Raw genomic sequence first — 11,545 nt, 5'->3', positions numbered from 1 at the left:
GAAGTGTTCAAGGCCAGGCTGGATGGGGCTTTGAGCAACCTGATCTAGTGGAAGGTGTCCCTGCCCGTGGCAGGAGGGTTGGGACTAGATGACCTTTAGAGGTCCCTTCCAACCCAAACCATTCTATGATTCTATGATTATGCATTCATGTGGAAAACATGCTCCTTGATGTTATTTAAATTCCCTTTGTATTAATGTGTTACAAATGGATTGAACTTCTAAATCCGTTGATGACCAAAACGCGAACCTTCAAAATGAACAAATTAAATGAGGCAGCAATATAAATCTAAATGCAGTTCTGTTTCAAATTAAGCTTGTTCTGATCTTAGCAAGAGAATTAAAAAGTTGATTTATATCTTGACAGTCAAGTAAATATGAAAAGGCCAAGAATTCTAACAGTCTAAACTCTGTCTTCTGTAATGCTCTATCTCTGGATCTACTGAAATGAAACCAGTGCAAACTTAGACATAAAGCAGACAGGCAGATCAGTTGATTAATCTTTGTATTTGAGATACAAAGGTGGAAAAAGCCAGTTCAGAACTATCATGAGCTATTTAAGGGTCTCAAAGTCAATAAAGGTTTCAGCTTCTCCTCATTTGCTTTTGGTTAAGTGTGTCAGCATATACCGTGTTCTCACTGAAGGCAAATGTTATTATTTTTGTCTTGCAAAAAAAGGAAAGATGAAGACAGAGGATTTGTTTCCATAATGCAGAACAGAGCAAACTGTGGCAAGTCAAAATATCTCCTAAATACGCTGATTGATACTAAGCCCCATGCTCATTTGGGGGAAGTATAAACTCCAGTTCTCCAATATACAAACCTGCCACAGAAATAAATTAGTAGGTGTATCCAATTAGTAGCTGTATCTGTTAAAGAAAAAGCTGGCTGTTGAATTAGACTCAGAATAAAAGGCAATGCTTTTGTTTTCTCCTGTGATGGGCATCTTCTTTGCAATTCCTTATATTGCTGGTTTTGAGCCCCATTACTTCCCGATAAAAGCTTAAAATACACAGTATGGAAACTATGTTCTGTGTCACTATGTATACAATGAACTTACTTCAACTTGTATATATTGTCTGCCTGCGTGTGAAAAATTCTTATTTTGCAGGCACTGCAAGGATATAATGTACTCTAGAGGACAGGAGAAAATTCAGAATAATATGTAATGTGATATATTACGAAGACAAAATTCAAATAGCATTACAGTTGGCAGAGAAAGAAACAGTAAGTCTCCCTGTATTGTTTAGGAGTTTGAGATATACAATAAAGGATTCTAAAATACCTCTGTAATTGAACCCCAAAGTGACTGAGGTACAAAAGAGATTAAAGAAAGGTATTTTATTGAAGATGTTTGGGTTTTGGTTTGGTACCTTTTCAAAGTTTTATATATTGATGTAGCACAACATACTGGTCTTGGAACATGAGTCAGGCCTAGAGACGGTTGCAGTTGCAGTTGCAGTCCTGAGCAAACAGGAAATTGTCACTTGGGAAGTAATGGAGGAAACGGCATTTCCTGTGCCGGATGGGAAAGATCAATAGTACTTTGAAACAAACTGTCAAGACAGTTAGAAAACTTCCTCACCCAACCTTGTCAATGCATATAAATTCCGTCCTGCAGTGTAAAATGCAGCCTCAGTCTGAGAGGACCAGCTCTTCTCAAATGATGACATATGAGATCACAAAATCCATCTTTTTCTTCCAGTCTAAGTGCGACCTCAGGCTTGCGCAATAACTGCACTCTCACTTTAGCAAATAATTTCTTAGACTTCTATTTTTGTAAATCCACTGTGTGAGAAGGCCGAAACAGTGGAGATTACCATAAGGATCTGCAATGTAGAATTTAGAAGAGGAATGCCTTTACGCTAGTCCTCACTGTTAATTGGAATGAAATTACTCGTTTCCCTTAAAAATGTGGCCAGCAACTTGAGATTAAAACACCCACCAGCAGCCTTATATATGCAATATCCAGAAACCTGAATCAGTCGCTAAGAGGGTTTACAAGGCTATTTTAATCTGTCTCAGATGATTGAAAAAAAAACAATGGGGGTAAATTTGGTTAAACTGAAACCAACCAATCTCAAAATGAAACTGCATCATTGAGTATTGGGCTCAGGTAGGAGTAATCAGTAAGCCTACAGTCTACTTTAAAGCAAAGAAAGAGTACTACTTTGACTAATCTAACTCTGGTGGGAATTTTCTGCTGCTTTGTTTTCTTCCTATAGGGAAAGCTGTGAACTCCCTAATCTTTTCCCTTCTCTGTCCCGTAAATTTCATAACCCGTTTTTAAAAGGAGCATAGATTTCTTTTCTGAACAAGGTCCACTAGATGGCGGAAAATACTTGTGTATGCCTTTCTTACAGGCTTTCCCAGACTAGAACAGTGCTTTCATGTATTCCAAGCAACCCAAATGCCAGTTTTATACTACGAAGTAACGTGATACCTAAAAGTAAGAAAGCAGATCTTTCCTTTTAAATCCGTAAGTCCAAACAGGACTACTCATGTGTGTAAAAGTGCTCGAGTGTAAAGGCCTGATCCACTCTTTTAGAAATTGGTAGAAAGATTCCCATAGATCTCTATGAACTTTTCACCGAATCCTAAGCACCTTCAAGACAAACAGCAGGTTACGTACCATCTTTCATTTTAAATTCTTCTAAATAAGAATGGTGTCCTCTTATAAAGACTTGTTGCATTATCTGCTTTGTCTGTTATCTGTTATATACTGTTCCAGTATATAGGAAAATTCTGGGCTTCAGTGATGCGGCCACTAAGTGTAGAACAAGCCAAATCAGTTGTGATTATGAATTACATTTGGTACTGGAAAATTATTACTCAGAATAACAATTATGTGTTCTACTAACAAAGAAAAAAAAAGGGGGAATTGTTCTCGCAGTGCGAGCTAGTATGCAAGACTAAAGCATTTCAGACTATATGAATCTTTACTAAGTGAATCTTTGGTAACACGCCTTTTTTTTCTGGAGGGAAAATATCCATTGACCATAAATGAAGAGCTGATAGGGAGAATTCCAGATTCCCCAGAAGCAAGGAATTGGCTTGCTCCTAATGGCTGTTAAGAGAGAGAACAGGATAACAATAGTCCCATTCTTTTTCTCCCACTATAAGAGAGTCTGAGGGCTGAGAGAAACAAGGTGATAGAGGCTGGGTTACTGAATTATTTAAAGTATTCATTTTTTAAGAGTTAAGGGTCAGCTCATACAATACTGATATTTTGAGAATCTGTTCTCTGATATGCTGAAGCTTAGTACTTTTTACCCGCAGACAGCACCTTTTATCTGCTGCATATATGTTGGAAGACTTTGAAATACATAAATATGCAAGGTGAATTTGTATGGCAGTAGCTACTAAGACAAGAGAGTTGTTCATATAAGCTTAGGGATATAGCTATAACAAGATAATAATTCCCTCTTAATAACTAAAATCTCGAAGTTAGTGAAACCTTTCTAATAGATTGCAATGACACTATTTTAAATCAATAGTAATTCCAGCCTGTTCACAGGGGGAAAATATGTTGTAATAAATCCAGCCTGTAAAACTAAATGATAATGGCTGAAAAGAGAACTCAAAGCAGTTGCGAACACCCAACATTTGTCATTTTGCAATAATTCCCCTGGTATCTTCTTTCAGCAACTGGAAAAAAAATTTACTTTGCTGCTTTATTTTACCATGGCAAGTAGAAAAGATAGAGTAAAAAGAAATAGAAGGTAGAGGGAATGAAAGACGAAGACCCTTCTCCAGTGTTTATCCTTCAGAGGAGTCTAGATTAATCTGAACCCAGATAAATTGTATGCTGTCTACGTTGGTTGGAATAAACAAACTGGAAAAATGAAACACCGACAGTGCGAGATTAAGGAAGGAAAAGTGAAAAATTAAGAGGTGGTAAACTGAATTTACTAAAGAAAATCATAGAAAAAGACATCCTAAAAATGGTACCTGGACTGCATTTGTTCTTTGCTTCTGGAAGCCTGGGTTTGAATATCTGACCATTTTGTTAGGCCTTCTGTGGGATACACTGCCGTACTTTGCATGAACAATTATTGGCTCTTGGGGATGGGAGAACCCTTTCACAGAACTGAGTGAGCTAGAAGTCACCTTATTTAATTAGAGAGCCTTTTAGGTGGGAGCCTTTTGAACTCGCCAATTAGAGATTAAATATCGCCTTCTAATTTTGCCTAGCTTAATACCGTAATACATAAATAGCAACAGCCCCGGGGCTTAAAGAGATTGCATATAAACTTCTGTTCTGAAATCTTTAAACACTGTTTACCATTCCCAAGTTAAAAAAAAAAAAAGAAGCCTCAAGCTAAGGTGGGATACAGTTTTATGAAGCAGAAACTTTGTTGATGCTGTAGCATAAGAAAGTTTTATCAAGAAGATGCATTAGATTCAGCTCTGAAGTCAATAAAAAGAAAATCGGAGATCACTGGGTGATCACAGTGGATTGATATATATGAAATCTAAGCACCTGCAAATGCCAATAATCAGTGTACGTTATTCTGTGTGGCAGGGTGCGGGCTAAGGGAGGAGTGTTAAGTAGAACACAATCTTCTCACCACTTACTTATCCAGAAACATCCGTGTTACATTCGGAACCCTATTCTTAGCTGAAATACCTTTCTACCTGCAAGCTCCTTAAAACTGTAAATGTTGTATTTGGTCATCGTTTTATTGGCACTAGGATCTACTACCCAGAGCGTTTGCCTAGACTGCAGGAGAACTGGCTTCTGTTCCCAAATCTGTGCTCTCTCTCATTTGGGCGAAACACTTCAACTCTCCAAGCTTCTGTTCCTCCTCACACAAACCAACAATCATTCACTTTGTTTTCCTTGCAAAGGAAAAACTGCTTTTAGTGCTCCTGTACCTGGCAAAGTGAGGCAGTTTCTTGGGCAGTGACTTCAGTCCTACACAATGCAATATCTGACGTTTTGAAAAGAGCAGGGCAGTGGGGAAACTTGTCGGTATGTGCAGGCTCTAGCTTCTGCTTATTTTTATGTGATAATAAAGCTCCACCCAAGATTAGAGCCTGGTGCATACAAACACAGAGGCAGTCTGCACTGAAGATTTTATGTGATAGTCAAAGGGTGGAAGGAAGGAAGTATAATATTTCTGTTTTATACATGGGAACTGAGGCACAGAGGTTACTACGCTTTGCTCGAAGTTATACAGGAAGTCTGTGGCAGAGCCAAGAACTGAACCGAGATCAGTCATAACCGCAAGCCTGGCCTTCCTCTAAGTGCTGCTGGTTTTGTCTTGCTGGTCATGTGAGCTGAATTGGCTCCCTCAATATTGCTTCCAGTGCTCTCTATCTCTGTGTTCCCTGTGTGAGCCTGTTTTTCTTCAGAAACCTAGGGGTAAAACCTACAAATGATAGATAACAGTGACATCTGTGGAAAATGCTGCATTTTAATGAATATAATGAGGTCAAAATTCAAGCATAACTTCTTATTGAAATTATGGAGAATTCCATCTAAAACTTTATTACATGATCTGGCCTTTCTATTTTTAACCTGTCTTAAACAGATTATATGGCAGTCTTTGACATTATCACGGAATTGTCGTATCCATTCCTACTAGAAAATGAAGAGATGCCCTTGCAAATAGTCTCCATAAAATCTGTAAAAGCCAGTAGGCAATGACTTCTGTAATGCATGTGGATTAAAAGTCAGTGATTGTGCTGATATCCTTGGCTTCAGTCCAGAATTAATGAGCAATAATGGGACAGACCATAATTAAGCGTCATCTGAAGCTTTTATTTTTTGTGTGTCATGGAGTACCCTTTGGTAAGTGTTGCTGTTTTGCCATCAGAAGAAAAGACTTTAAACTACTTCTTGGTTTCTTTTGGGATACTTAAAACAGCACCAGCACCAGTTCATTCCTACGCCCCTGCCAACGCTGAGCCTGCAAGTCGCCCTCCCTGGGTAACAGATGACTCCTTTTCCCAGAAATTTGCACCCGGAAAAACCACCACCACTGTCACGAAGCACGTCCTACCAAGGGGTGCTCCAGCACCATCTCCTGCCTCAACTTCTGCTTACCCATCTCCAGTGTCAGCTTCTTCCCAGGCTCCTGCAATAGCCCGGGGAACAGTTCAGAGGGCTGAGCGTTTTCCAGCCAGCAGCCGAACTCCTCTCTGTGGGCACTGTAACAGCATAATTCGGTAAGGTCATGAGGTTTTGAAGAGGGATGAAGCAGAAAAAAAAAATCAGAGAGACTGGTTATTGTACATTAATATACAGTACCAGAGCCTAAGACTCAGTTAAATTACCCAGCAGGGATGTTGTCTGCTGTCTGCTTCATTAATTTAACATTTCCAGAGCTCATTTTGCTATTGTGTGGTTCACTTTTTATCACTGCAAAGTTATACATGCTAATTGTTTCGTGGATGCTGTGGCAAATCACTGTTTGTTTTTTAAACAAGTTTCTGGTCCTAAGGTACCCCTTGAAGGAGGTACGTACAACTTCATTGGGAGAGTTGGGGGGGGGGGTGGGATGACAAGGAACGAGACATCGTTTTGGAACAGCAGCCAATTGTAATTGTTGCTTTTGTGTCTGGAGAAAGATAATGCCTACACTCTATTACCAGTGATTCATAGCATGCCTCTCCCTTCTCCTCTCCCCATTCATTCTGCTGGACCCGTGCCCATTGTTACCCTGTGGACTGCTAACCAACTTTAAGTAATCCATGTTTAATGACAGTCTCCCCCACTAAAAGGAGCTACTTTGGTGATGTGGAACTGTTGATTATTGCCCTTTATATATTCTGAAATGGAAAGACTCCAGTAATGATCACCATATCTAATTACAATCAAGAGTAAATCACCAAAACTAATTTAACGTGTCTTCCATATAATCCAACAGCAAGTCCTCATCTGATAGTTTGACATTTCTAGAACATGCCGCATGCAGTGCCCTCTCAGATGAAAAGAAGGCAGGAGACTTCAGGAATTATTGTGAGGTGTGGGTGTGTAGGTTTGGAAATTTGCCTGCTTTTTCATGCTTTCAAATAGTAGCATTATCTTCTGTGTTACAACCCTTGGCCTTTTCCTGTTGTCTTTGCAGCTGTTTACAAAGACCACTTATAGCTATGCAGATACAAAAACGATGATTTCTCCAACAGTTGTCTGTAAATCCAATGTATATGACTAAAAAATAATGAAATATTTTAACCAATTGGCAAAGTGTTTGAGTAATGATCTTGAAAAAGACCATTTCTGTTCAGGCTTCTGGATCTTACTTTAATAGGCACCTCCATGGTTCAAGCAGAATGATTGTTGCACATGTTTGCGGTGTCTAACAAGTGGGTTTGTAGTCAGGGTCATCCAATCTTTTTGCAATACAAATAAGATAATTATGATTGTTTACAGGGGTCCTTTCCTGGTAGCCATGGGTCGCTCTTGGCACCCAGAAGAATTCAATTGTGCTTACTGCAAGACATCCTTGGCTGATATGTGCTTTGTGGAAGAGCAGAATAGTGTGTACTGTGAGCGCTGTTATGAACAGTTCTTCGCACCAACCTGTGCCAGATGCCACACTAAGATCATGGGGGTAAGAGAACAAGCTCAATCCTTTCTCCAGCTGCATGGTTCACTGAAATAGTGAAATAGTTTAGACTGTAAGCAATGGATGTAGTTATTTAATTATTTCCCCCTTTTTAATAATAATTTCCCAGCCTGTTGAATATTTCAGAATGAAAAACATATTATTGTATAATAATTTTTATCTATCCGAAGTCTTGGATATTTCTGTACCTTATTCAACTCATAGACAGAATATGTAACCCAATTACCGTCTCACTGAATATAAAGTAAGTAACACTTTCTGGATAGTTCTTTGCTATTTGATACACACTAAGTTACTTTCATTTATCTTTTCCTTATATGTAGAGTCTTGAACTGTGTTTTTTGGTTTTTTTTCTCTTATACAGCACTTAGTCTAAATTTCAATGGAGAAGTCGGTGATCTTGGGAAGAGGCCCATTGCTCTTGTTGCACCTCACTGGTAGCTCGCAACATAGCTGCCAAGGGGAATTCTGCTGACTTCTTACAGTTCAGAAAATACAGAATAAATACAAAGATCTGAATACCAGAAAGGCAAAAAATAGATGCCACTTTTGTCTTAATGTACTCATGCTTAGGTACAAGTAAATTTGCTCTACATATACCTTAGATGGTGATGAGGTTTAGCAGCGTATTTATGCGTGCAGTTACAGTGAATATATGACACGGTTCTCTTAAATGAGGAAGCAAGGAGTACCACGCTGTTTTTTCACTGCTTAGCTGTCACCTTTTGACATCTGTCTAAATGTTGGCATTGACAGACTAGGTGCTTTTCTCTGCAATTGCCAATTAGGGGTGGCAGCATCAGACATCTATGGTGAAGTTCTGGCTCCAACCAAGTCTTGTTTGCTACTGCAGCAGTAGGGATAATTTTATAGCGGAGTACTGACTTAACTTACCTAATTAATGCTGGCACAAATCAGTTCCCCATTATGGATTTTCATCACGAAAATAGCAAAGATGCCAGCTGCCTCTATTTATATTAATAAGATTTCTCAATCCGTTTTTTGCTTCTTAGCTCAGTGAGGTTCATAAATGGATCCAAACCTATTTATCAGTGATAGTTGTTTTGCAAACAGTAACAGCAGTTAATGAATCTCAAATGGTGATTCTCTAATGAGATATACAGCAAACATAAATTAGACTATTTTGTCTATTCACTGGATTGAAAGCATGCAAGAGGACTTCAATCCCTTTTGTCATAGTCAATAAAGTTTAAGAATAATCTTTAAAAGAGAATCAGAGTCTATGTGTATAATTGGAAGCAACACAAAATAGGATCTAGGTTCTCAGCTGGTGTAAATCAAGCCTGTTTCACTGAAGTTAACAAAGTTAAATTAATTTACACCAGTTACGCAGCTGGCCCTTTGAAATCTGGACTGTTTGACAGAGAAACACTGTCAAACACCGTCTTGGGCACAACTAAGACTGACAAACTAGCAGGTAACCACGCATCAGAGCTCAGTACAGCAGCTTTTGGACTTAGAGGACTTCTGTATGACAAGATAAGAATAAAGCAGTAATAGAGATTGCTCCATACTGGATAGAAGAAAGAAGTGATAAAATCTGGATACTCAGTTCAAGAGAACATCAGTTGCACAGAATTTGGTTTTTGTGATGAACACATGGCCTAGGAACAGACACGCAGACTCATTTTCACTAATCACATAAGTTAAAATCTAAGAAGCTTTTTTTTTTTTTTTAGATTTTCACATTAGTTTGTGAAGCATTCTTGTGAGAAGCTTAAAGAAGTTAGTACATAATCCAAGTTGCTTTGAAACATCAGACTTAAATCACTTATCCCCTGCATGCATTTCTTGGTCCTAGAGAGAAAATTACTCTTTAAAATTTATTTAACAAATCATACTTTTGCATCGAAGAGTTCATACTAGTTGTGTCAAAACAAAGGAGAAAATAATCAGAATCTTTGTGCAGAATCTCTCCTGCAACAGCGACTGGGCATGTTGATACAAACAGCTGGCTGAACTATGTTGTTTCACTTTGGCAAATACATTGTTCTAGAAAGTTTGCGGTCCTATTTCCTCTTTCTTTCCCAAGGAGCCCCATTTCTGTCATGCTTCTTTCTTTTGAGGAGGGGAATTGGCTGATACAGAAGGGAAAAATTCAGAGCATCTCTGCCTTGTATTTTTCTCCAGTAGGTAGTTGCGGGGCACGCTGTTCTGCTGGAGATTTTTGTTTGTTTGTTTTACAGGAAGTGATGCATGCCCTAAGACAGACTTGGCACACAAGTTGCTTTGTCTGTGCTGCTTGTAAGAAGCCGTTTGGGAACAGCCTCTTTCACATGGAGGATGGGGAGCCTTACTGTGAGAAAGGTATGGCAAACTGGACAGGTCTGCTCGGTAATCGTGTGCTGCTTCTTGTATGGAAGCAACATAAGAATAAAGCAGCTGATGAACAAAATGAAATCAGTTACCCATCCAGCATGGATTTTGTTTCCACTCTCCACATATATAAGTGTTTCCCTCTCTGTATTTTTTCTCCACTTTATATGACAGACTGGCAGAGCGCTGGTCTTCTGCCTCTATGTCCCAGAATGCCTTACCTCATTTCTCTCCCTTACGTATTGTGATATTTACCTTCCAGTTCTCTCCCTACGCTTTTTTCCCTGTCCTCCTCCCTTCCCTGGTAGATTTTGCTCACTAGAAATCTACACGTTATGGGGTGAAAAATTCTTCTTTTAGGGTTCTGGTTGCACTTCTGTACAGTATGTGTGGGTTGCTGCCCACATTCTCTCTACTCAGTTGCTTGAATTATGACCTCTGATACTGATGCCTCACCCCAGAACTGATCAACCGCCATGTATGAAAAGATAGCTCTGCTCAGATGTGCAACACGTGGTAGTGCAGATTTTGTTTTCTGAGTGCTGCAACAAATGAACTGCTTCTTGCCAACTAAGAAAGGAAAAGGCCAGGTTTTCCCCGACTATGGAAAGGGTAAGATGGTTTAATAAGTAGTGCTTGCCATGCAAATGAGTTGCCTGACGTGGTCAGGAAGCAGGCTGAGGTTTAAGTGGTATTCCCTCTGTAAGCCCTGCCTTACCCATTTAATGAGCTTCTGGCCTACTTCTCTCTGGAGGTTCCTTCCTTATGGTTGCGCAAATCAAATTTTGCAAATCAGAGTAACTCTTGGTGAAGAATGAAAACCATACAGCATGACTGACTTGGCACCTACCCTTTAAAATTCGTTTTGCCATACCCTTTAATGACTCTCACAAATTCCATATACCTTTAGAATTTCTGCTAATCTTTTTCAGTGTCAAGTCTTTCCAAATTGCACTTGATATTCAAAGTAAGGCTATATTAACCAGCCAGTATGGGGTTTCCATAATATTCTTTCTTAATGCAAAGAGAACATAAATCCAGTCATGGAAACTTAAACTATGCTTCTGTACCACCCTTACGGTAACACTCACTGGCCATTAGATTGTGTTTTGTATGACCATATTTGTCCTTATGAATAGCTTCCACATACATTAAAGCTAATTTAAAACTAATGTGAGAAACAGAACTTCAAATTTCATGAATTTTTTGTTTGTTTTCTATGTTTGTGATGACAACTGTCGTGCTGACATGGGGTTTTGCACTGAGTTCATATTTAAATAATGAAGGAAAAGAAGCAAATTTCAGTGTGTGTTTCAGTGGCTGTAGTAGGAAACTGAGCAAAAACAATAAAAAATTCATCCTCTGGAAACTTTCTATTTCTCTTGGATTTAATACGATTACGTTAAGAGTTTGTTCTAAGTTTGCTTTTTGTTTTATTTTAGATTATATTGCTTTGTTCAGCACAAAATGCCATGGCTGTGATTTTCCTGTTGAAGCTGGAGATAAATTCATTGAAGCTCTCGGACACACTTGGCATGATACCTGCTTCATTTGTGCTGTAGGTTCTATACCAAATACTGTCTCACTCCTTTATACTCATAAATTGTGAAGTAACATCAGAAGGCTTGAAAGCA

General features: G+C 38.9%; 1 protein-coding gene across 9 annotated transcripts in view; it reads left to right on the top strand.

Moving 5' to 3' along the window:
• LDB3 (LIM domain binding 3) overlaps window positions 1-11,545 on the top strand; it is a 128,499-nt gene that overhangs the window by 112,799 nt on the left and 4,155 nt on the right. For all 9 annotated transcript variants that reach the window (XM_009334637.1, XM_009334636.1, XM_009334635.1 and 6 more), the window contains 4 exons: window positions 5,871-6,171; window positions 7,379-7,559; window positions 9,782-9,902; window positions 11,354-11,469. In XM_009334637.1, the coding sequence (XP_009332912.1) occupies window positions 5,871-6,171; window positions 7,379-7,559; window positions 9,782-9,902; window positions 11,354-11,469 (719 nt within the window). The remainder of the gene's footprint in view (window positions 1-5,870; window positions 6,172-7,378; window positions 7,560-9,781; window positions 9,903-11,353; window positions 11,470-11,545) is intronic.

This window comes from Pygoscelis adeliae, unplaced genomic scaffold (assembly GCF_000699105.1).
Source record: "Pygoscelis adeliae isolate BGI_AS28 unplaced genomic scaffold, ASM69910v1 Scaffold361, whole genome shotgun sequence".
Taxonomy (NCBI): Eukaryota; Metazoa; Chordata; class Aves; order Sphenisciformes; family Spheniscidae; genus Pygoscelis; species Pygoscelis adeliae.
Note: the sequence above shows the minus strand (reverse complement) of the source record. Positions and strands in the feature narration are given on the sequence as shown.